The sequence below is a fragment of the Prinia subflava genome, chromosome 15 (genome assembly GCF_021018805.1).
Source record: "Prinia subflava isolate CZ2003 ecotype Zambia chromosome 15, Cam_Psub_1.2, whole genome shotgun sequence".
NCBI classification, from domain to species: Eukaryota; Metazoa; Chordata; class Aves; order Passeriformes; family Cisticolidae; genus Prinia; species Prinia subflava.
The window spans coordinates 9,971,102-9,997,889 of NC_086261.1; the positions used below are offsets into that span (position 1 = coordinate 9,971,102).

Here is a 26,788-nt window from a genome sequence, read left to right on the forward strand (position 1 = left end):
TCCAGGAGCTGTACAGAAGTTTTCAGGACCAAGTGTAAGTACCACCCCTCTTTTATTATTTTCAAATGTTTGGAAATGTCTATAATCCAAAGACTTGCATCAAAGCTTAACAATTTTCACAATTAAGGCATAAGCCAGTGATTCCATGACATGAGTGGGGAGAAAGAGTTTACAACCCCACACTCAATTTCCCCTGTTATTTATTTTATGGCTCACAATGTACATTGACATATACATTGTTTATTGAATCACTTGTAGTAATGGAACTATAGTTTCATTTTTCAGTTGCTATAGTTCAATTACTATCCAAATCTGCATCCAAAATCTGGAAAGAAATCCTATGAAGGGTACTTTATTTTTTTTCAAAGAAACCTGACAAATCTTAATCAAAACTTCAGAAGAACACTTCACTTAAGCTGATATGGGCAAGCAACTTTTACAAAAATATACTGTATAGAAACACAGTTGGAAAATTGCATAGAAAATCTCCTTTTATTTAAATTGAAATAAGGCACGGTTTTACTAGCTATGGTTTGGCTGTAAAAATGCAACTCTATTTTGATTACTTTTATGGTATTAACAGTATTTTCCATAAAAATATAGGTGCAGGAATAAAAAACCCTTTTACACAGAGTGGGAAACACTCTATTGTAAAACTTCACCAAATTTACTGTAATTCAGCTGTCAAAAATTCAAATGCTATTTTAAATCAGGATCCCACATATTATTGTCCTCCAGGCTGTTCAGTGGCTGTTGCTGTGCTTTCTTCATTTCCTGTGTAATCCAGATGTTCCATCATCTAAAAAAGGAAAAAAAAAAGGAAAAGAGATGGCTCTTTATAAAGAAATACTCCTTTACCCCATTGATCTAAAGCATTTGTTAGCTAAGAGAAATATAATTAAACACATGTTAGAGTGCATTTTAGCAGCATACATTTAGGAGGTCCTCTATAGCTCAGGGAAGTATTTAAGGCAAACAATCAAAGCTCTATTAGCTAATGCTTTCCACTACAAAACGATTCTCCAACCAAGGACCCAAGCCCTCTACAAGAAAATAAAGTGAGTCAGAAGTATCTCAATTATTAAATACAGAGAACAAAAAACAATTGGGATTAAGCAAATTTTTCAAACGTATGGCTTGCAAAACTGGAAGTAATACTCTAGGCTCTTACCTGACATTTACAGGTAGCAAGCAATAGCTTGACCAGAAAAGACTAACTTTCTCTTTTCATGGTTGTAAAGGCTACCTATGTTACAGTTAGTCAAAACTAACTGTAGTGGTCACATTTCTTTCTAAATTTTCCTTTTATTTCAGAAAGGATAAAGGAAATGGAACTGTAAAGTCTTGCATCAGGAGAGAATCCAAACCAGATTATTAGAGACTGATTATACTTGGCATTGATGTAACTGATTAGATTGTCTGAATAACTCAAGACAAATTTGTAGTTGTCCTGACTAAAAAGCAGCCTGTTTCTGTATCCACTGTTGTACTGCTGGAGGCAATGAAGGCTCTGGTTTTCCCCCGGGACAAGGAATTAAATGAATTACAGAGGTAATACACATGTTTGTTAGTGTGACAAACTAAGACCATCAGTTTGAGGGCTTCAGAATTGAGCATAATTAACAAGAGGCCAAGAACTGGACAGTTTGGGGAGCTGAGAGCCAGAGACACAAGCCAGAAATAGTACAACTAATGCTGAAAAAACAAAATGTGCCAAGGAGCTCATATGCCCAGGGTGGCAGGATTATCAGGACAAGAGATAATGTTTTAAGCATCAAAAGGTACAAAACCCTACTTATGCTCTTCCATAGTGGCATATCCTGCCTGTCTTTCTGTACAACAGCTGCTCACTGTGTGGGTTCTGATCTAAGCTGGGCAGATTTCCACACAATTATTTCCATGTCTTACTAGCACCTGCTCAGAATCCTTGCCAAGACAAAGCCAGGCTCTGAGACTGCAGTGTTGTACACACTTTAGTGTGGCATAATTCTATGTACAGGGTAAAAAGACTTATTCCAATAACTTCTCTTCTTCTCTAGTTATGACCCAGCTCTTTGCCATGCCTTCCTTTATGCCACCAGAATTGTTTCATTGGACACAACATACCTTATAAAAAGCATTTGTCCTTATACAAGCTGGTTCACAGTCCAGCTACACCAGCATGCTGTGCAGTAAACCCCGATGACAGTTCCAAAAAACAAGTTAGTGGGATTTGGGGAAGGTTTAGGAGGGCCCAGTAGCCACAATATCAATCTGACTAAGACCAGAAAAGGTCTTTTACAACCCTCCCTTCACGTGCCAGAGTCATGACAGTAAGAACTAAGGCAGGCACCAGTCTTGCCAAGAGACTTCAGGAGTGAGTTAGGGCAGCAGCACACACTCAGTCCAGCACTGAATACCCAGCCGTTGTGCTAATGACAATTCTGCATCTGTTTCAGTAGGTCCAGAATTTTCCTCTACAGTGACCAAAAATCCACATCAAAAGGCACCCAAAGCAAAACACTCCCTACAATTACAGAACTCAAACCACCCCTTTGAATGAGGATTAAAGTATTCATTTCCAGGATAAAACAAGAACAACCTCCCCCCACAGTACCATATAACATCAAGCCATGCCATATATCTTCCTTCAACCTACAGAGGATCATCCAAGAGCTGGCATAGACAAAGTTATTTTGCTAAGCATTTTCTACAGTCTTTTCCTATTAAATTGACAAGATACTTCCAGAAATAAGAGTTAAAAGTATTTGCAATAATTCAGTGTATTCCAAAGTCAAAGATTCTTCTGGTAATACTACAACACTAAGCAGCAAAAAATGTACTTTTTTTTGGACAAATGCTGGAGATAGCACCTGTATTTAAAGTTTAAAGTCTCCACATAATAATCAGATTTTGAAGTTTACTTTAAAACCAAATGTCTTGTAAAATTCTAAGGGGGTGTGTGTGTGTGGGGGGGTGTTCATGTAAATGTTTCAAGGTTAAAAAGCCACACCAGCCCATTTTTAATCTTTCCTCCACACAGAAGGACAGCCCACAACTTAAAGCTAGGGACAACAGGTGCCTCTCTGAAAGTATGAGATGGCATTTAAGCAGCTTTGTCCACACACGTATCTCCACTGTGGATTCTGTCAGGACAACCCCCTTGTAAAAGCCTCAGCAGAAGCTGCAGGAATCTTTAGGATAACCAGCTGCAAGATGAATTGCTACAATCCTGGACAAAATTGTTTTAAACTAAGAACAAGGCAAAGCAATCTGACTGTACATTGTGGAGAGCTCATGAACATTTCTGAGGTGGAAGAGACTTAGAAGCTTTGCTCTCAAATCTGAATTTCTGACAGTTTTTAAGGGAGAGGTGTTAAGACAGCTTTGTAACTAAAACATTGCTGTTTAACCTATCTACTAGCATGGTGAACTATTAAAAACTAAAACCAGCAAACTCACCCCCCTAAAAAACACTTCCACAGAGCCAAACCAGAAATGGCAGAACAAATCTCTCCCTGTAAGAACACACAGTACCTATGCACAAAGTTGCTTGCAAGATTCATGACAATAATATTGCATTCATGGAATTCTTAACATTACCAGTTATGATGAATTTTCAAGTATCTAAAAATGTGATTATAAAACTTACTAAATAGCAGGTGCACGCTGTAATATGCCAGTGACAAATCTGTTGATTTTTTACTTCAAATACAGATAAGTGCTAAACACTTCAAACTGACAAACTCCAACAAGTTGCATCTTCTACTCCATGTAGAAGACTTCAAAGTTGCATTAGGGCACTAGATTTTCCATGATTTTGCTAAAATTATTTCACAGATTGCACTGATACAAAAACCAGTATTCTAAAATTAAATCAATAACTGGAAAATAAGTATGAAATTAGTTTATCATGAAGGCATCCATGAGGAGTATAAGCAATCCAGAAACCTAGATAAATCCTTATTTTACACTTCACAGCAGCAATAGTGCCAGTTAGGTGGCAGGAAACATTACTCTTCCAAGAAATCTCTGCACCTCAGTGAATAGTTAATGTGTTTTCTGTGCAGCAACTCATTACAGCTCAAGACTACACCATAAAAAAAGCCACACAGAGCATAACTAGAATTTAAGACTGCATCATTATGCAGAAACAGAAATTACCTCAGCTATGAACTATGGGACCTCAGAGCTATCTTGGGGAATCAAGTATTTGTCATACTTATAAAGTAGAAACTAAGAAAGTGATTCTAACAAACTTATCCAAGAACTTGAGTGTGCACAGCAGGACAGAAGAATTCTAAGTTATAAAAATAGTCTGGCCATCTGCTTTTAATTTGCACTCAACCCCTCCCACTTCCTAATATCATCTTTGGTTTATATCTAATTTCTTTATTATTAAGGCTTTTAATGAGACTTCAATTGTTGAAGTACTCTTTCTTAGAACAAAGGAGCTAATGAGAAAAGTACATTTTATTTGAGAATTTAAGACAAAGGCAGAATTCACCATCTCAAATTGTCTTCAGAGCAGACACCCTACACTTTATAAATAGAAGTGTAACTCCAGCAACTATAATTCAAGATTATATTTAAATGCCTAAATTCCACGAGAAGCTGAAATTTGAAAGCTTGCAGTGCTCTCTGCAAGCTGTGTGGACAGCAAAAATAAAAGCCATCAGTGTTAGCAGTGATGAGCTGCTGCCAAGAAAGGTCAAACCTCGCTGAGGCCACGAGAGCCGGTCCCAGTCCCTGCTCCCAGCACAGTGCAAGCAGTGCAGACAGACAGGATGAGGGACAGAAAGGCTGCAGACAGCATTACCAAAGGAAATTTATAATGCTCAGCATTGTAACAGAAAACAACAAAACTGTTGTTTAGCACTAAGCAGGTTTTCACATCTATGCAGTGACACAGAAAAATCAGGTGAAGGACTGCAATGGAACTAACAGCAACTGCAAATATTTGAAGACAGTCCTAGGGTTTGGGAAGTTAAGAGAGTAAAGAAGCAGACAAAGCCTGCCTTCAGGCTTAGGAATCACAGCTTCATTGCTACTTAATGTTATGTTTTCCTGCACTCCTTTAAAAAAATAAAAACACCCAAAAAAGACCTAAGTGTGAATAGAGATTTGTATCTTGTTTTCATTTCTACCCTCTTCTACTGAGTAATTCATACAAAATTAAGAGGTAGATACAAAAAACACTGAAAAGAGGAAGCAGAAGGGGAAAAAGAAGAAAAAAGAAACTGTAAGATGATTAATAAAGTTGCATTAAAAGAAGGCCATAATCACACCTTGTAGCAAAGGCGTCCTGGAGGAGTCCGATACCTAAATAAAATTCATTCCATTATTAAAATCATATATAACAAAAGCAATTAAAAAAAATCAGAAAAAACCCAAACTCCAAAAAGGTAACTAATGGACTATTATTATGAAGTTTAGTCACCTGCACTGTACATGCTCCTCTACCCCTATTCTTAGGACACTTTGCTGTAATAACTCTGCTACGTTTTTCTGTTCCCATGAGGACAAAGCAAACCTCTGCACAAGTCTGGCCACCCTTGTCAATGCAGCCTCAATCACTGATGTAGCAAAATATTGTCTTCTGACACCTTTCCATATCTTTTCCCCCAAGAGTGAGCATTGAAATCTGGATATTTCAACCCTGGAGCTGCGTGGGTTGGGGCTGTTTGGGGTTTTGTTTGTTTGCTTGGATTTTTTTTTTTTTTGCATGTTTGTAAGTTCAGTAAGGACAGTTCAAAATACAGTTTTAGATAAGAAGGACAACATATAAGAAAGATCAACTCTGCAGCATTTCAGGAGTGCAGCTTGAATAACACTCTCTGGGAACAAAAAATGAGTATAAAAATATTCTTCAAAAAGTTATAGAAAAATAGAAGTTAGTAAAGTTACAGAGCTCAACTGCAGGCTCAGTTACAGACAAGTCTAACTCAGGGATGGTGGAATGGGGGTTGAAATCAACATTTTAAATTGTGCTAGAAATTAAGTCATCTGACTCAAAATAAGCTGAAGTTCAGAGTAGTTTTAATCCTTCAAGAAACCAGTTGAAAGGACATGAAATAACTACTATGGCAACATAATTCTTTCAAGTATGAGTTTTGCTACAAGAAGTGCAAGAAATTTCTTGTCGCTAAGGAGACCTGCCAAATTTACTTAGGCCAATCTTACTCAGAACTCAAGTGAGGAAAATAAATTGCAAAGTGTTTTCCCCACAACAAACCCAGAGTTACTGGGCTTCATAAACACGACCTTGTTTATTTTAGAAGAGCAAACAGTCACCAATTTATATATAAATGCACGGTAAATCAAATTCATTCTGACCTTCAGAGGAACATTTCTATTCACTGGACCTATGAAAGGAGGAGTTGATTTTGTAAACAGGGTATTTATTTAAAGCTGTAATCTCCTGAGTAATTTCACACCTAGGCCAACCTCCAGCTGAAGCAGGTGTAGTGTATTAGATCAACAAAAGATAGCATTTTGCTGGTAATACTATTGGAGCTGGTGCCTGTAGTTTTACCTTTACAAGAATTACTCTTGACTTCCACTGACCCACTTAAACTTTCCACTCCAGAAGCTGAAAAAGCAGGAGCTGCTTCTATTCTCCATGAACTTGCCATCCTCCTTCCTGCAGAACAGACCGTCCTAGCTCCAAGTTCAACATGCCCTAGGGTATAGGTGATGGTGCCTCAATTCAAATAATACTGAACATAATCTCGAGACTGCTCTGTCTTATGATAAATGCCAGCTCAAGGGCTGCTGGCACACCCAGTTACTCCAGCAAGTCACATCAGGGAAAATGTGCACATGTCAACAGGTGGGATTTTAAGAACTGCAGTTCCTGGGTAGTGTTAGACATAACCAAGGGGGAAATACACAATATCCAAGGTAGTGTGCCCACAGTGTGTGCTGTGAGAGGAAACAGTTATATAACCCAGCAGTTTGTTCCTGCATGCTCCATACAATCCTGATGATGTAGGCCATCAGTGATTCATGGAAAGTTTCTGAAGTTCTAGTTGATCTCCAATTTTTTGGAACTGCCTCTAATACAGAACTACTGTAGTTTGGAGTCTGCATGCTTAGTGACTCATGTTATACCACATCAAGGTGATAGATGAGGAATGTTAAAATACAAGAAAACATTTCAAAGTAGATAGAACAAACTACTTTTCCTCCCTGACTACTGAACCAGCTATTTCATCTGCCTTGAGCTTTGTTCTGCCATGTCAACTACTAGGCTAAGATTTTCTAAGAGTAAAGTTATTAGTCCCAGAAGATCACAGGAAAACTTGCAAAAACTGGACTGCAGGTGATCTATCACCAAGCTCTCAGAGAAACATACACTCCAAGGGATTAACAACAGAATAGTCAGGGCCTCCAGCCTACCTGGTAACTGCTTCCTTTCCAAAACTTCTTCATCTCTTTGCGCCTCCAGGCAATGAGGGAGCTTGTGATGAGTGTACACGGTACAAGATAGAGAAGGGCAGGCTGCCCCATCTTCATCAACGCCAGAACGATGAAAGTCAGCACCATGCCAACAGCATAAGCTGTAAAAGGACATTCACACACACACAATCAGCAACAGGAGAATTTTTATATTAGGTCAATCACTTACTAAGACCGAATTTCTTTTTAAGCAATATTTTCCTTGTTAATATAAATGAAGAAGAGACACAATAGCTGCTCTATATTTGCAAGAGATTTCTGTATTTCTCAAAGCAACTCATTAGCATAAGGAATAGTCACCTTAAGTACAAGCAGGCACACTAAAGAGTTTCTCAAGAGATCCTTGACAACATTGAACCTGACCTGAAGAAAACCATCTAGATCTGCCATTTTAGAAAAGCTGCCATGAAATATCACAATTTACCTATTGTGCAGGAAATGTAGTATACAGAAGATGATCTTGTTTGAACATCAAATCTTCGACAATAGGCAACCAGAAGCCCTTGAAGGGAAAAAATTAAAAAAGGAAAAGGATTAATGAGATGTTTAGTCATGATTTTTTTTCTCCCCAATTTTCCAAATGAAAGCAGCATTAAAGAATTTATAGTAAGACTTCCTATTGTGGTATTTTATCTTCTTCCAGTTTTTTTTTTTTGTAAAGACAAGAACCAGTCTAAGAAATCCTACAGTAAGTCTAGAAAATCAAAACCATAATGGAAATATGAGCCAAGCAAGCTTGGAATTAGAGGTTTGGGGTTTTCAAGCAACCTAATTACATTGTGCTATTTTCAGCTTTCTAATACAGAAGTGTAACAACCTATTTTTAATCCTTTTCTTCAATAGGATTCTAATGCTCACTCTTAACATTCAGCAATTTTGCCTGCACATGCTTGAATAAAGTAATTTGCTCAAGACTCCAATTATGGCCAAATTCAGCTCTTCTGAGAAAGATGGAAAAACTTGGCAAAACATTTTACATTACCTCACCTCTAATTACATTGTCTAGGATATGAAAATCCTACAAAGTCACAGAATATTTGCATTCTGTATGATTTTAATGAAATTTACTTAATACTGACAACTGGATTTACATATGGGACTTGAATCTACTCAATCCAGTACAAGAGAAAAGAAACCTTTCACTATATAACCATTCTATAACATACTGAGCTTTCTTCTTCTACTCTGGCTTTTGTTGTAATCTGCACTGACTGATCAAGGCAAACTGCTGCATTCGATTTAGTAATTACCCTGTGAATAAACAATGCAAGTAAGCTGAGAATAAAAACCAAAATATTTACTCATAAGTTACAGTTACCAAAAACATTTGCTCACCTGGGACAATAATGTCTCCAAAACCCAACAATGAAAAGGGCAAGTCACAGAGTGTTGATGCAGACTGTTCAAGTCTAGGCACTCTAATAACCACGGGTAACTGGAAAACATTATTTCAGAAGCCACATAAATCTCATCTAAAGCATTCTGGTGTTCTGGATTTTTTTTTTTTGGTTGCTTGAATTAATAAACAGTTTAAATATAAATAATTTATCGTTAATGCAGACTTCAAAATAAGCAGAACCTGAAGTAAAAACCAGAAACAAACATAGAAAGTAGATAAAGCTTAAGGCAACTGGTAAGCTGGAATTTCATATTTACAAATAATATGCACACACAAAAAAAAAGTTAAAACAGTATTTAATCATGTAACGAGAGTAACAAATCTGGATTATTAACCTAACTATAAAATACTAATCAGTGATATCCAGGCCCTAAAGAGAAATTTGGACAGTAAGGTTTTCCCCAAAAGAACAGTCTTTTCAGAGGAAATAATTTAAAAATCCAGTATCTGAAATACAATCCTTACTTTCTCATGGGGAGCTGAGCGTTCAGCAGGGACTTCCACCAAGTTTCCATCACTCTAGGATCAAACCCAAGTCAACAGGCATTTAATACTTATAAGAAAATAGCAGAAGCTGGGTATATTTTGTGAGAAAGTTATGCTGAAAAGCACACTATGAATTAGCTACAGAGTCAGTACTGTGATGCTACACATATTACAACAACTGTTCATACCTTTTCACTGTTTCCAAAGGGACCAGCTGCAACTTCAACCATTATACTTGCCCCATTCTGAAATTCAAGTTATTTTTCAAAAGTTAGTGGTTTAATGAACCAAAACTTTCATACCACATTTACAAAACTGCTTGTACCTCCACTTACAATTTAGGATTGGAAAAATCCTGAATATCAAAGGGAATGCACTGGTATTGTCCAGTACTATACTCCATTGTGTGGCAATAAAAACATGTAGTCCAGCCTAAAATAATGTTAAAAAACCCCAAACAAGTCACTAGATGTAGCTGGAATTTTAGATAAAAACATGTCAGCTTTTTCTGCCATGAGCTTTCTGCTTCAAAATAAAAGCAGGTTAACACTTGCACACAATTCATACCACACTGCAAGTGACCACTGCAGAAAGCACAAGAGCATATTCCAGTAAATGGGTGTTTAAAGCAAAAGAAGGAAAACAACTGGAGGGCAGTAATTTCTCATGACACACTATCCCTCACACTAACTGGGCATGGCTTACTTTTGTGTCTGCCATAAAATTTAGGCCACTGTTGTCTTAGATGGGAAAAAAATGGAAATCAGCTCTTCCACTTTGCCAACACTGCACTGACCTGTTACACAAAAATACTCTCCCAATGACCAGACACTTCTGTTCTTGCAATAAATTCACAGACATACCTTTGTGATAAATGGTGTTATGAAGACAAAAAACACATCATATAGGAGGAGGAGACCAAGAAGTATTACACAGGACTGGTAAAAAAAATAAGAAGAAAATATTACTGTGGGTTTTCAAGTATCACACATTTAGATTCTGGTACCATTACTGTACCATATGTTTTAATCTGACATAACATTTGGAACAGGATTAGTTTCTTTTAACAATTAATAAAATTATAAAGATTATGGGGTTTAATATATATGTCTTGTGTATTGAAAATCTACTTCCTGAAGTAAACTTGCAGATTCATGGCAGTTGAATATTATCTTAAGGTAAACAACTTACAGTACCTTGAAGTTGGGCATTTTAAGTGTTTTAATGAAGTTCAGGCAGAAAGCAACTCCCAAAATATCTTGCAAAATCCAAGCCCACCTAAAAAAAAACAAAAACAAAAAACCAAACAATACATTTTTACAGGTTGTTTAAACTGCTGCTGGAATCTAGATTTTTCTGGAAACAGCATGGAAAATTTCTCAAAAAGCAAGAAATTAGTTTTTCAGAATTACTGCTACTAAAACCACAGAAGTCCTAGTTTCAAGATGGTCAATTTAGACCAGCCTCTGATCATAAATAGATAACTGTTTGTGCTGGTAATGGCTGGGATAGAGTTAATTTTCTTCACAATAGCTTTGTTTTGGATTTGTGCTGGAAACAGTGTTGATAACACAAGGATGTTGTCATTACTGCTGAGCAGAGCTATTCCCTATGCTACTCTGCACCTCTTTTCTTCTGTGGCAATCCTTAGCAATCAAGCTAGTTCTTCCTCATCTTCATAGGTTTTTGTACCTTCAAATTACCCCACAGCTCATTTACATTGCTTTGTTCTCTATTACTCCCATGCTCAAAGCTTCAAAATACTTTCATGACTTTTTTGAAATTGGCATTGGAGTTTAGAAGGATGCTGCACTCTAGGATTAGCTGTATGCTGGGAAGTTCATTAACACTAATTGTTCACCTTACTCTTAAGTCAGAATGCACCACTTACCTATCTTCATTTCGAAATACTGCCCAGACAACAGCTGCTGCTATGCAGAATATAGCAAGAAAAATAAGCCTCACTTCAATGGTTTTGTTGGAACATGTAATCCTAAAAGAAAATAATTAAATTAAAAGTGAAAGCCTGCAACAGCCAAGACACACCTGTGCTATCACACATCCTTAAGCTGACAAGGTGTTCTCAACCCAAGAGTTTCTCTTTTGCCCATCTGTTCTGTACAGATTCAGGTGGCATTGCTCTTACAACTGCAGCACCAATCCTTTTCTGGGCTGCACTAAAAACATGCCAAGAGGGCTTGGATGGCCTGTCCTCATTCTAGCAAACACATCCAGGAAAGGCAGCAAGCAGAGGAGTTTCTTTAATCCATTTCTGTCCTGTAACAATTACACCACCTCAGCTATGTCGGGGAGGGACAGCCGTGTCGTAATTGCACAAAATGGTAGTGGCGAGAAAAATCGATTTTAGGAAATATAATAGCAGGTTAAAAATGAAGTAATTATGTATTGCAAAATTGTGAGCCAATATCCATTTCTACCATATACTCAATTTTCTGACAGGTTTTGAACTGATAACTGAGAAGTAATGCCTCTCCTGCAGCTGACACAAAACCTGGTTTTTTCTACTTGATTACTAAGTTTGATGGGCTACTGGATCACCTGACATGAATATCCTACACTAAGTAACTTGCAAACCACATGATTCACATGGTTCCAAATTCATAAGCATTGTTCTTTCTTGGAAAAATAACCATTTGTTGCATTAAACATTCAGTGAAGAAGTGAAAATGCAGGGAAGGAAAACAGGGACACTCCCATACACCCTAATACGTGCAGGATATTTAACTCAGAGTGGCAAGAAGCAGCTGTGTGTGCACTGCTAAAAACCACCCAAGGGAGGACTGGAACCACCACTTTCTAACACGGGTGACATGAGCAATGTGTTGTCTGTGCTGAATGTTAAAAATTGGCAGGTACAGCACAGGTTAGGAAGAGAGAAAAACTCCTCTGCTGCCTACAGCACAATACTTGCTCCAAACAGGATCAAATGTGCAAGATCCTCCCCTTACAGAGATCCCTGATGAACAAAATAAGCACACATGATAGATAACCAGAATTTTGTAAAACCAAGCTCAGACAGCCAAGCAGAGCCTTTCAAATTTTATTACAGAATGTTTTCAAATAAAGGTAATGTAGCAAATCTACAACTATTTTAACTGCTGAGTATGCTGCAGATACCTTTATTTATTAAAGCAGCTTGTAATTTTCTTTTGTAACTATCCCACACAATAAAACCATACAGGAAACAATTTGTCACACTGTTTTAATATTTTCATACTGCATTGAGTAGCAAACAGAAAACACGCAGAGAAAACCTGTCATTTTTAATAAGTGAAAGGTGCACAATACCTGCACTGCCCAAATGGGATTTGTCCAATTAATGCTGCAAGACAGTTGTACAGACTCATCGCAGATGCCAGGCAGAAGACTGATATTATAACATAAACTAAAAAAAACAATGAAGATAGGAACCAGTGAAAAAAATAGAAAACAGCAAATAAATACAATAACATACGTTTGATATTTTGTGCTCAAGAGGTGTTTGGACTGGCACCGGCTGATGTGGTTTAAGGGTTGCAGTGACAGTACTGAGTAGACAGTTGGACTGAATGATCCTGAATGTCTCTTTTAACCTTGAGGATCCATGACTCCATGATATAAACTGTTAACAGTTATAGCAGTGCTAAACCACAGTCAGCTGAGGATGGAAAATGCTGAACTCTGAGTCTCTGCCATGACAAAGTTCTCATCAAGCAAAAACTTGACTCAGAGGTATCAGAATTGCTTTCTAGCCAGATCCTCACCAAAAAACCAAACACCAAACCTCAACTAGAAAAAAAGTGTTCTCATCAAGCAAACTCTAAACACTACTAGGTTGTCACTGCCATCCTCTCAAGAACATTGACATAAATCATGGATTTCTTTTGCTCATAATTAGTCACCTCTCTTCCACACAGCTTCATTCAGAACAAGCATTAACAAGGCAGTCTTTCTAAGACAGCTGGAGAAAACTCTCCTTTAAGTAGCAATTGCATCCTTTCAACCCTCAACTCACACATGGAGAGAATAATTTTAAAAGTTATATTCATTTTAGATTAGAAATCTACTTTTTTAGACTTAAACACTTTGTAAGATCATGTCAATGAAAAATGTCAAAGCAAAATAAGTCAAATGAAATTATTCATTGTTTCTTACCTAACCATTTGTAGAAGAAATAAAGTAAAACCAGCATGACACAACAGATGACAACAAATAAGATAACTGTCAAAGGTGTGAAAGTAACATTTTCTTCCTTCTTCCATCGGGTTTCTCTCTCCCCTGGACTTGCTACTGCTTTCAGATTCTCACTGTTACAACAAAACAACAAACACATTTACCTCAGATGACAGGTTATGAAAATGTTTTACTGTGACCAGAATTGATGGTTATAGAACATTTAGAATGACATGGTTTCAGTTTAGTCCTTCCTACTATTATTAGATTTAAACCCATAGAAAATGGTATGGTTATTGTTTGAATTTCTCTCCATTTTTTAATGAAGATATGCACTTCCAACCTAGCACAGATCCCAAGGAAAAGATTAACTGTGCTCCTTTCCAGTGGTGTGGTAATTGCCAACTTTAAGGGAGCATCTCCAACCAATACCCTGATCCATGTGAAGAAAAGTAGTACTACACTCTTAAACTGCTTTTCAGGATGTACACACTGAGCTCTCTATTAGTGCCTCACCTCCAACTACAAAATTTTTTGGGCTAAACGTAGACAATCTGATAAATATTACATAGTCTACATATTAAATAGTCTAAATATTAAATATTAAATAGTCTAAATATTAAATAGTCTAAATATTAAATAGTCTACAATAAATCAAAATCATAGGTATTGCACGCTCTTAAAACCTCATCTAGACATTAAATGTCTGCAAAACCCATTCAAGTTAGCAGAATGAAGCTAGCCAAGTATTAGTTCTTTTACTCTTACACCTCATAATTACAGAGTAAGTGAAAGAGAGGTGCTATAATTTGGGATTTTCACTGGGAGTAAGATTTCTGTGCATACATACTCTGTATTTATACCTCACCATGCAAAATAAAGAGACTTAAGTTGCTGTGTTTGTTCTTTGAGCAGAGAGCCCTTCTACTCTTTAGTACAGACCTGGTGCAAGCTGCCCATCAGATAGCACGTTCCTGAGGAATCCCAGGACCTACCTACCAAATGCTGAATTCAGCACTGAAGCAGCTCCCTTCAAAAGAAAATAACCCACAGGAGCAGGGCACCTTGTCAGATGAATCACCTTCTCAGAAGACATGCTTTGAATAAGCAGCTTTTTTAAAAAAATAAGCTCGCCCTAGATTTATGAAAGAGCACTTTAACTAGTTTAATAAATTACATTTAGGTATTTTTAATATGGGAGACAGCACCACATTTTGTTATTTTAGCAGTCAGTGCAGCCACACCCTGCAGCACTGCAGGGTGAAAAGGAAGCATAATCAGATCCAACCTTTAAAAAAAGAAACACACACCTCCTCTCCTTCTACTTCTTTAATCTCTTTAAAATAGCTAATTTACATAACTGTGGGAAAAAGGAAGCTGTTGTTATCACATACAATCCTCTCCTTGTTGTTCTGGGGAGCAAAGCACCAGAACATCACTGAGACTCTAAAGGTAGCAACACACACTGGCCCATTTAGCATACACAGCCACCCAAGAAATACTCAGAATAAGCCATGCTCAAAGGCCAGCTACAGCCAGTTTAACCCCAGACTAATAACAACTCTGTGCATCACTGAAAGCTGCACACCCCTCAAGGACAGTGCAGAGAGCCCCACTACCCCTTGTTTCCCCTGCCTGTGCCACATTCTGCACTGCCACTCGCTCTTCCCCCCACAGGGACTGCTGCTGCCTCCTTGTCCTTGCCCAGTCCCAGAGCTGCTGCTGCCACCACGGCTCTGTAGCTCCACCAGATAAAACACGGAGCTGAAGCAGATAAGCCAGGCTGGACTTTATCTGGAGCCAGCCAGACAACCACACTGTGCTTCCCACTGCTCCCAGTGACAGGAGTGCTGCACAGCCAGCTGGATGCAGCAGCTGTGCACATCCCTGCCAGTGCACACTCCATGTACAGTAAGTATTCACCTCCTGAAAAACTGCACTCGAAAGGTGTCACCAAAATACCTAATTTCAATCAGGATATTGGAGAACTATGATGCTAGTTACAGAGTGGTTGGTAATTTGTCAAAATGTTAACTCATGCCTCCTCCCAAGAGCTGCACTATCCCTCAGGGACTTTTACAGTCAATACTTGAGGTTCCTCAAAGACCTCTGGTGATTTTTCAGAGGTTATTCAGAGTGCTGAAACATTTCATGACAAAGCAGCTAATTGCACTTAGATCTTCTAATTTTTTAACTACCAACCTAATACAAAATAATTTCTCACTGATCATAGTGAAACAGTTTTCATAGTCAAACAGTCCATGTGATTTAACAAACTTACAGTTCTGCTACTCCACTCCAGTAGCCTCCCAGTGCCACTGTAAATACAGCAATTAGGAAGATGACAACCATACTGTAGTCAAACTCTGGCAAAGGTGGTGCATACAGAGTCACATTAACTTCATTTCCAAGCACCTGAAATATAACACACAAGTTGGTTCATATGGAGAACAATGAAATTATATTGCTTATTTTCCAACAAGATGCACATCGTGATTTCCTAGTCTTAATCTACACAATGCTGAGAGGAAGTTTCCAACTCACTGCACAAGACATGTCATGTTTGGCAAGAAGCAATGATTTCCATGCTACCTTTCAGGATGATCAGGTTTGGAAACAAGTCTATTACTGCTCCTGTGTAATACAGAGATAGCACAAGAGAAAATGGTACCTCTTTGCATTCTTTCCACAACTTTCTGAGTTGTGCCTCTAGCCCAAATGCCTCCCCAAAATATACCTAGTGCTATCAAAGACATCTGCTCTGCAGGAAAGCACATCTAATTCAATCACCTTGAAATGCAAGCTCACAGGTCCACTGAGGCATCAGCAGATCTACCTCTAGCTCTCAAAACCATAAAACTCAGTTCACATACAGACATGAGGCTTCAGAACACAGTGACAGCTCAAGGTGGCAGAAAGTTATTTACCAACAGCTTCACACAAACATTCAAATGAAAAAAAAGAAATTTCATGCTATTTAAAATATTTAAGACCTAAGGAAAAAAAAACCCAATAGCTGAAGTATGCAGAAGAAAATGGGAGAGAACACTCAGATGTAACTGATACTGAATTGTACAAAAAAAAATGAAAGCAAAACCAAGGTACTTTCATTTGACTGAAAGGTGAGATTTAAAAAACAAGAAAGGATGATAATTTGACAAGAAATGGAAAGTAGAAGGGAAGACAAGTTTGCTGTTGCAGTCAAAGTAAATCCAGACATCTAAAATAATTGTGCAGTGAGAACAAACTTCAGAGATGCAGAGAAAAGCCCCAGATTTGTTTATAGTCTGCATGTGAGATAAAAGCAAGAGAGAGAAGAACATGCCAGACAGGTTTGGCTTCAGAAAGATCAAACTGGCACTAGAAAGACTGAATGGGAAGCCCAGTAGCAGAGTGGGATACAGTGGCCACATATGAAGAAAGCTGAATCATTTCAACATCTAAATTTTCTAATTACAGATAATAACCTTTCTGCAGGCTAAAGAAGTCAGAATCATTCTTTTTGCCTGAAGTATGGAAGTTCAGAAAACAAGGAATAAAATTAAATTCTAGTGAAACACTGCAGTTGTATGAAGTGGAACATAACATTAAAGAGAAAGAAATCCTATTCAAATTACAGCATCCTCTATGTAAAAAAATTCCAAATCAACCAACAAAACCAAACAAAACCACAAACAAACAACCCCAACAAACAAACCACACACAGAAACCCAAACAAACACCACCAAAAACAAAACCAACAAAAAACAAAACCCTAAGAGGCTTATACATTTTTAGTATCCAGTTCCAATATATCTTAATCCAGTTTTTTCTTTAAGTTTCATAAATCTCACAAAGTATGATTCACATTAGAATCTAGAGCAATTGCTTCCTTTTGCTCCTATCGTTCCTCTCTTCACTAAAAACTTCCTAAGCCTCAACTTCCTCAGGGAGCACCAGAATGAAACAGACTGCATCAGGTAACAAATCTGCTGTCCACTGGCTAGAAGGTTTGTAACACTCTGCTATTGCTATCAAGACTCTGAACAAACCTGGCTCTAATGACAAAGGCTAACAGAGATGATTTACTTGTCAAGTAAAAAGAATTTTTATATGAACTACTTGCTCTCAAAGTGCTGCTGTCTCTCTCTTCTAAATAACAGGAGGAAGCTGCAAGCTTCAAAGAGTTAAACAAGAAATGCAGCTGTAGTAGGAAGCATAGAATGGCTGCTGGATTCCAAGCAGTGCATATCATTCAAAATAACAGCTGCCAGTGACAGACAGAAGGCTTTGGCAAAAAACTAGAGCAGAACCAGGAAAGTTCACTTGTAGTCTAGGCTGTGCTCCTCACTACTTTTATGAAGGCAGTCTCACTACAAGACAAAAATGAATTCTTTGATTCAGCAACAGTATCAGACATCACCTGGCACACCAAGCTACAGCAGAGGTGCTTTGCTGAGTTACTCCAGCTGCACAGAAGTGATTCTGCATCACACCATTCCAAGCATAACTGGGCAATAAAGAAGTACAGAGAAGATCCAGATCTAAGTTGCCCCAGCTCCCTTTCACGTTAGTAGGGCATCCTAAAATCACTCAAGCAAGCAAACAACACTTATCTGACTTGAAGAAACAAATCTGAAGACAGAGGACAACCTGAACTCATCTACAGTACTTATCAAGGCTGTGGCAGGCTGAAGACAGCACAAACCTTCAGCTATGTCAGTGCTCAGCAAGTACCTATCGTTAATGACAACAGTAAACAACCAAAGTCCTACAAATCCAGGCAGCTTCAGTTTGCATACTTACCTAAAACAACCTCCCATGGCAGCTCTGAAGATTAAGAGCAGAAATGGTGAAGTGAGCTTGCAAATTCAACTCAAGAAGCTAAGACTACACAGTGTCAGCCTCTGCTCTTCCCAGAAAAAACATGTGTAATGCAACTCCTGCTTAGCAAAACTATTCAATGCTAAATAAAAACCCAAAACAACAATATAATAACAACACAAAAAGCCACACCGAAGAAAAGATATTGTTTTCCTTAAAATCCTGTGCAATATTTTGTTATCCTAACATTACATGCCGAGGAAAAGAAACTCCAAATACTCCCAAAACAAACTTCCCTGATTATAAAGTGTAGGAGATACCACAGCTGTTGCATTTTAATAACAAGCATTTGGCATCTTACCACCAACTCACCAGCAGAAACTCAAACTACACTGCCTCACCACTCTTTAGCTGCTCCTGTCACATTATACAGAGGGAAATTATCATTTGGCAAAGGCAAAAAACCTGTCTTTCCTCAAGATCCAGCCTGCTCAGGTGCTGCTTGCCTGAAAGCTCTGGTGCCAGTAGCTGCAAGCTCAGCTGTTGTAGTTTCTGCACTAAAGGAACGGCCCTCTCAGGCTACAGCTCCTCATCTGTGTCAGGCACCTGCAGCTGTATCCAAGTCTACTGGAAAACAGCTTCTCTTGTTCAGCAGGAAACTCCTAAGGTTCCCCATCTCCAGTTAAGTACTGTGTGTCCCACTCTCAGTGCTGTAATCAATCAATCAATCAATCAATCTCTCTTGTTCACCTGGTTAGGAAGACCAGTAGTCCCACACCTAAATGTCCATCCTCTCTTAGGAATGAAGGCAGTATCTAAGCACATGCAAATCAGGCAGGCATCCAGACCTGACCTGAAATTAATCTATTTGTTCAAATACCTAACTTTATACAATCATAACATGCTGAAGTTCTGTTACTTACCAGCTGCATATCTACTATGTCATTATATCTTATAAGAGCAATTGGAAGAGTCACATCTTCAAAATCAGTCTTGTTATCTGAAATAGCAGACTAAAAGGAAAAGTGTAAGTGGTAAGTATGTTGAGGCTATTTACAAAGTAGGTTAGACCCCTAAAAGCAGACTATCCTTTCAATTTCAGTGCATTTGTAGGAAGGTAAAAACCAAAAAAGCTCATTCAACACCCTTTGCAGAAGTTTAATAAACATGGATGTACTTAAATCAAACCAGATGATGCTACCAACAGATCTGGATTCATACAGTTCTTGTGCTTTAATAATATTACAAGGGATAGTCAAAACTTTTTAATTTCTACACTTCTAAAACAAGATGAACTTTTGTGATAATCACACAAATTCATAAATTGTACATAATTGTACATACAATTTGCAGCTGCAATGGAGAACAAAAAAGCAATGAAATCTCATAAGACATTTTTTATTTCCAGTTTTGGATTACATTTCCCTGGATTATTTTTATCACGCATGTCTAAATTTACACAGAGTTCAGAATGCACTAAAATTAGGGAATGGTAAAGACGAGTATTTGCATTCAGAAACGTGTCTGAAGGTACAAGGAACACTTAAGAATCCAGCTCAGCTGTAGCTCCTCTGAGCTGATGTAAGCCAGCACTGCACAGCCCTGCCAGCACAGCTCTGTGGGGAGGACAAATGTCTCGTGCTGGAATCCCACACGTGGTCAGGCTCCTCTGCTTTTGGGGCTTCTCATGGGGCCAGACAAGACCCTATCTCAGCACAGAAGGAAACTTTGTTGTAACTTACCAGCCTAGATTTACTGGCAATCAACAGCATTTTAGCACCCAAATTTTGTGCAATTCTTGCTTTCTCCAAGAAAGTGCAGTTTCCTCTCATCACTACAACTGCTTTGTCTTTCACTGAGCCAGAAGGAACTTCAGCTGAACTGCAGAGGACTGTAGAAGTCAGGTTTTCCAGAGTCCCAAAAGTCTGCAGAGAAAGAGGGAGAAAAGGAATGTGATTAAAGCTGGAAATTTGATACTACAAATTTAACAACTTAATACAGATGACTACATTACTATGCTCTTTAACTGGAGATTTGCCAGGAAGAGGTGTAACAGAAAAGAATGATTAATTCAGGAATATAAAATCACAGCAGCAGTTCCTGCATCCTGCAATACTGAGGGACATTTAGAGCAGCACAGAGCTGAAATAATCTGGCTATTTCTAAGTGCAATTTCGCAGTAGCTGGTATTGCAATTTTAACATAAGAAACTGATTACACAGAAAAATCACTACTTGTAGTTCAAGGGAATCCAGTGTACACACTGTGATATTTCCAGGCTTTACAAGCCAAAAGAGCACTGATGGGTACAACATAACCAGAGGTCCAAAGTACAATACTTGTTTAAAACCAGCTGTTCAGTCTAATAATGTATTACTTACATCATCATCATCTCCTTATTTCAAAATTTAATTTCATATTGACAATTATCTTAAAATGATTGTCAGTTTTCCTTATTTGGACAAGGCATCCCAGTGGCCAAAGTGGCACAGCAAAGACATCTGGGGCAGATAAATGATTTTTACTGTGTCTTACATTGAGTTAGTCTGCGAATGAACAACATCTCTCCCAAAGACAAAGTATTTCCTGTTTATAAGAACGCCTAAAGAACATTTATTGCTGCCTCATACCAACACACTCAGAAAATATTGCATGACAGTACATTTCAGATAATCTCCTATTACACCACCTGTTTTCAAGACAATTAAACAGTACATCAAACTGATGAGTCAATATAAAAAAAGCTTCAGAAGTTCACCAATTTTGTTAACAAATAAACAGAACTTTAAGTCCCAAATATAATATCCTTAGACATAAGGATAACATCAGAAGGAAAAAAATTAACAGGGTACAATGAATACATAAACACATAAATAAACATATAAATGCAAAACCTGGTTCTAAGCACAGAGAGAGTATTCCCTTTGTAAACTCTAGAAGCCAACTCTTTAAAGGATAGAAATGTTCACTACAGATTTTTTTTTTGAGTGATTTGGGGGGAAGGGGAAAACATGAACAAAAATGGCAAATATTCAGCATAGCACATATTTAACTTAAAATTTTGAAGACCAGTTATGGTTGACCCAAACTCGTACTACATTCCAGTTTTCTTAAAAAGTATAACTACAAGCTACTTACAGCATTGTCCAGGGTTTTTGGAAGAGGTGTCCAATTAGAATTGTAGATGATGCAGTAATCCTTAGTTACTGGAGGCACTCCACTTCCAGAGGCATGCAGGATCCCCTCATCAGCAGCTACCTGCAATGGATCAGTGTTCTGAGTTACACCAAGTTCAGAATATCAATTATGGAAACATTCTTCTAAAAAGCTTAAGAAGAAAAAGAGCTCTTAGAAGAAAAGGAATGTACTCAAGTCATAATTTTACATAATGACTGATTCCATGAGAGCTTGTGAGCAGGTTGGAAAACTAGTAAGAACCTAGTTACTATATAATGCTGCTTATCCTCTCTGCAAATACAGTGTATTTATGACATGTACAGTTCATGTCACCAAGCAGAATACGAGCAAGAAACCAACGCAAATGACTTCAGATTCTCCATCTAGTGCCCTCCAAAAAGTGTGAAATTTTACATGGAAAGCAATTAGAACAGTACATGGAAAAGAGATGAAGTTCTAGAGTCTTCCTTCCTCCCAGAGTCTATAATTTTCCCTACTAATAAAGTAGGGGATTATATGTATCATGCATATATATCATATGACAATTCCCAAAATATTTTTGTCAAGTTACTGTAAACACAAAGAGACCAACTAGTGTACCTTAAGAAGAATCTGTGTAGTCAAGGAAATAAAGTTGTTTCTTAAAGATTAGAGTCCCTCACCTAATATGATTCCTGTTATTTACAAATACAGCTGAATTTTAAAACTTCTGATAATGTTAGGAATGTATACCTCTCCTCAAGCATAAATAAAGGTCAGGTAACTAAATGGATAAATTAACAGACTAAAAATTAGATGCAGCTACAGCTACAAAGCAGTGGAAACAAATAAACATTATTTGCATCTTAAAGAAGTGTCACCATAATAAAAAATAGATAATGTTCTTATTTCAACTGTTTGTCTTGAAACTGACCTCAATAGCAAGAAGCATCATCAGAATTAAAAAAAAAATCTTGCTGTAAATTTCGTATTTATATAAAAAACCACTAACATATTAAGCTAGAAGTAGGCATGGGTATGGGGTAGAAGCCCAAACAGTTTGATACACAATGCTAAGCCTTAACAGTGCTAGAGAGGCATTTCTCCTCAAGCTAAAAGATCTGTATTCTGCAGCAAGGGAGAACTGAGAGAAAATAAAAGCATGTGACGATATTGTTGCAGAGGTTTAAGTCTGCCTGGTTTGAATAGCAAAAAACCTTCTTCAGAGGAATCCATTATATCAGCCCCAGCGCATGAACATCTGCTGGGAGAACTGTGTCAAAGGGCCTGAGCACATTAACTGTTTAATACAGAACAGTTCTTCAGCTGTCAGCTGAAATAAATTGTTCCCATGATTTATGATCAGCACTAAAATGATCAAGCTTTCCTCTTAGGTGCATTCACCTAGAAGTACAAACTAATGGTGAATTAAAAGCAGTAAAGACCTCAAACAGGTGCAAACCCCAGAGGTTTACATCCATTAAAAGCTCTTTCTGCTTCACCAAATAGAATAATAAGTGTTTTCTGGGTTCTAGGAAATCAAGTGTTAATGCTACACAAGCATAAATCTACCTAGAAGGAGTGATTACTTGCTTATTTGATATGCATGTTTTGTTTGGCAAGCTTCCCTTCCCTGGGGATTAATCAGGGCACGCAATTCATCCTCACGAGGTGGAGGGAGGCAGGACCTGGGCATGACGTGTACCCACACCTATGCACTGCTGAGCTCCAGAGACAGCACTTAGAAGTTAAAAATTAAAAGAAATGCTACATGAGGCGCCTCACTTGGAACATCCCCAGGGAAACCCTCTTGCATCCAGCTGAAGTCCTGTTATTTCCTAATAGCCTCAGCACCCTCTCACAGCAGACAAGGGTTGCTGGTTTGGGTAGGTGGCCCTGCAGTCAGCTGTGCCACTGGACAATTCCTCAGTACACACACAAAGCTAACACTTCTCACCGAGCACGTTTTCAATCTTGTTACTTAAGAACAAGACTTAAGTATGTGATCACAAGAACACCTCTTGAGAAGATTAACCTGCTCCTCTAGGCTGATTTGCTCTGGCATAAGAGCATTCCCACATGGAGAAGAGGCAGGACAGCGGTCCTTACCTAAAAGGGCATCACCATCTCCTTTCACTTCAGGTTCAGTCAATTCCCAATGGCCCCTCACCTCCAAATTCCTTCCTATTTCTCACAGGTAGTTCTCTCATCATAGTTCCTTCCCTTACCACCTTTAAATTTTTTTTGTATAATTTCTTACCTTTAATCTTTTATCTTATCTTTAATAGAGATGAAGTCTCATTCTGCTCTTAATCCCGAATATTCCAAGAGAATAATTAATTCCAACATTTCAAACATGTCCCTGTCCCTACAGGGATATAGGCCTGGTTGACTGCTGTGCTTTGGAGTGCACCAGTAACCCCACCACACGGAATACAGGAAATCAGATGAACCAGTAGACACAGAGACCCAACCAAGCCTATTTTTACGACATCCATCACAATTGGTACCTAGATAAGACATACAGAAACTCAAAGATACAGACTGGAGAACAGGTAGTCTGTATATAGCAAGTGACAACATTAAACCCACAGAAACACAAAAAAGCAGGGAAAAAATAGCCATGAATAGAACAACCATCATTTTGTTCTGCCAGTGGCTGTGTGACACAGATCAGCCCTGCTCCCTTCCTCCAGGCACTGTGGCCCAGGAGAACAGGAGCCCATGCTCAGAGAGCAGCAGTGATCCCTCCCCAAACCCAGCTCCCAATGCTGCTAATGTCAAGGGACTGCTCCTGAGGCAGAATGACCTGGTCCAATGCTCACCACTGCTACAACTGCATTTGTAGAGCAAAGAACAAGGCAGGACACAGGGCCTGGAGTCTTATAAGAGGGCAGAAGCCCCTTCCCTTGTCAGCAGCAGGAAACCATTGGGTTACGGAGCAAAGCCACTCTTCAGAAAACCCCATCACATCAGTGACAGCTACGTGGGACTCAGGAAAAGCAAGGGAGACTCCCCACAGGCATTCTCAAGGTACTAACATACTGTGCTGTGCACCTGTTGCTGGGCATATCCAATGGTGCCTTCCTACATAGGAAAGAAGCATTCTGCATCCTGTCTTACCAAAACAAGATAGACTCTGTTAAAATTAAGTAAACAAAAACACCTCCACAACAAAACAATTTCGTGGAACAGCATTTAATGCATATATAACCTTTATACTGCCTAAGCAGGTTATGAAGGTTTCTGACTTCCCCATTTCACTACCCCATTTGGCAGAAGGTGGTGTGCCTGATTTCCACGGCAATGTACACCTGCGGAGAGGGAAAAGCTGCAAATGCGTGCCGTACCGAAACCAAAACTGAAGCGGAACGAGGCAAAAGTCAGGACACATACACACACTAGGAGCTTCCTCCTTCCCCGCATCCAAATTTAAACACCAGGCTTATCCACGCAGGCACCCGTTGTTATCTCAACTCCCAAGGCGTGACCGGAGTTGGCCCGGCCTGAGCTCCCCGGGCCCGGTGAGGGGAACCGAGAGGCCTCGCCCGAGGCGCGCCCGGGAGGCCCGAACCCCCCGGGCCACACTCGGCCCGGCCCGAGGCGCTCGGGGCAGGGGGAGCCCAGCCCTGCCGCCGGAGATGGGAACTGCGTGGGCCCTGCCCGCGGCCGGCGAGCTCCCGGCAACGTGCCCGGAGGATGAACCGGGCAGACGGAGCCCCTCGGCCGGCAGGGAAGAGAAGCGACAAGGCAGCGCCATCCGCCAGGGCCGGCCCGGCAGCGCGGCCCCGCGTCCTTACCAGCGGGAGCAGCAGGGCCCAGAGCGCGGCCCGCAGCAGCCCGGCCGCCCCCATCGTCCTCCGCCGGCCGCTCGGGGAGGGGCCTCCCTGGGCTCGGGCGCCGCACGCCCCCGCGGACGGAGCCTTTCCCCGGCTCCCGGCGCGGCGCCGCTTCCTGTTCCGTCCGCCGCGGCCGCCGGGCCGGTCCCGGGACGCGGCGGGCTGGGCGGGCGGGGGCGGCGCTGCCGGCGGGCGGCGCTGCGGGAGCCGGGCGGGCGCGGAGCTGCGCGTCCCCGCCCCGCGTGTCTGTGTCTCCGTGTCCGTGTGCTCCCGGGCTGCGTGTCGGGGTATCCGCCAGCAGCTCCCAGTCTTGTGGGTGCTGACGGGCTCACTAAAACTCCGCAGAGCTCTTACAATAAGAAGAAGCGGCTGCGTGTGCCCCACGTCTCCCGACACAAAGCAATCCGGGTGTTTCGCCTCGGTCCAGCTCTCCCAGAGCCATGGGAGAGAGGTGTGGTGAGGATAGCAGGATCTCGTTCGGGAGAGCAACAAGTACAAGAAACAGCAAAGTGTGGTCTGTAACACAGGCTTGAGGAAGTCGCGTTGTGTGCTCTTGAAAAAGAAAAAACGACAAACCAACAAGGGCACTCCAGAGATGTCGTCGAGGTTTCGAAAGTATTAAAAGGGCTGTGATGTATCAGATGTAGGAACTAGCAAGGATTTTCAGGAAGGACATGGGCTGAAACAGCTCCGTGATTTACCAGCAAAGGAAGTTGTGCAATGTGCCTTTTCTCCGGCACTGGTTCCGCGATCCCCCAAAGAGCCGGCGTGCACAGGAAAGAGGAAGGGGGGTAGATAAGAAAAATTGTTGCAGAAAGAAGGGAATTGGCCATGGCTGAGATGGCGGAGGCGTGAGGGAAAGGGAGAAGCAAGAGGATGAGAGTTGAGCTCCACTTCAGCGTCAGTAAATCAAAGCCTTCAGTGGGTAACTCAGTTTGAGTTGCTCACAAATTGGGTATTAGGTGTTACTACTGAGGAAGGAGATTCCTGCACGCATGGTTTTTCACCCTCTGTGCATTTAAGGACAAAGGCATAAAGAACACCTACAAAGAACATTCCCCACTGCATTATGGCAAATTGGCAAGAAGCTGTTCTGTTGCTGTTCTGTTCTGTATTTTGATCAATACCAATATTTTGATGGTAACAGGCTTTTTATTTCGCTCACTGACAATCTGTAATTCATCATTATATGAGCAACAGAACAGGTTTATGCATCTTGTGGAATTGCTGACCTGCAAAATGTGTCTAACAATTTCATTAAACAGTTAAACAGATAATGGCACACTGTGACACAGCTAATAATTCATAATCTATGCAGAACTGGTATTTAAAAAACAGGCTAGTACGTTGTCCATCTGGGTGTTTCTATTCTGGTGCTGTTGTCAGAGTAACCATGACACTTTACGCCAACTACTGTCTCTTCTGAGTCTAACAAGATCTGGATGATAAATGAATACTGATTTACTTCAGTAAACCTGCCAATTCTGTGATC

At 39.8% G+C, this 26,788-nt stretch overlaps 1 protein-coding gene across 4 annotated transcripts; it reads right to left on the bottom strand.

The window, feature by feature from the left end:
* Positions 1-35: 35 nt before the first annotated feature.
* On the bottom strand, positions 36-25,489 carry SPPL2A (signal peptide peptidase like 2A). Of its 4 annotated transcripts, XM_063412179.1 has the most exons (17): positions 25,258-25,489; positions 21,440-21,559; positions 20,044-20,226; positions 19,225-19,314; positions 15,780-15,913; positions 13,481-13,632; positions 12,635-12,731; positions 11,217-11,318; positions 10,522-10,603; positions 10,189-10,263; positions 9,514-9,570; positions 9,305-9,358; positions 8,776-8,875; positions 7,865-7,942; positions 7,381-7,541; positions 5,268-5,301; positions 36-799 (listed from the first exon to the last, which is right to left on the bottom strand). In XM_063412179.1, exons 1-17 carry the CDS (start codon positions 25,309-25,311, stop codon positions 768-770), a joined length of 1,605 nt encoding a protein of 534 aa, XP_063268249.1. In that variant the 5' UTR covers positions 25,312-25,489; the 3' UTR covers positions 36-767. The 4 variants fall into 4 exon arrangements, with proteins under 4 accessions (XP_063268249.1, XP_063268251.1, XP_063268248.1 ...); XM_063412181.1 differs by lacking the exon at positions 9,305-9,358; XM_063412178.1 differs by lacking the exon at positions 5,268-5,301.
* Positions 25,490-26,788: the final 1,299 nt, after the last annotated feature.

Bases quoted from the DNA above. Each gene is read 5' to 3' on its own strand.
- SPPL2A (XM_063412178.1), bottom strand. From the start codon at position 25,311: ATGGGGGCGGCCGGGCTGCTGCGGGCCGCGCTCTGGGCCCTGCTGCTC. The intron at 20,227-21,439 runs GTAAGTAGCTTG...CTTTCTCTGCAG, and splicing joins CAAAAACCCTGGACAATGCT to ACTTTTGGGACTCTGGAAAA. The intron at 8,876-9,304 runs GTAAGGATTGTA...AATGTTTTCCAG, and splicing joins GCTCAGCTCCCCATGAGAAA to TTACCCGTGGTTATTAGAGT.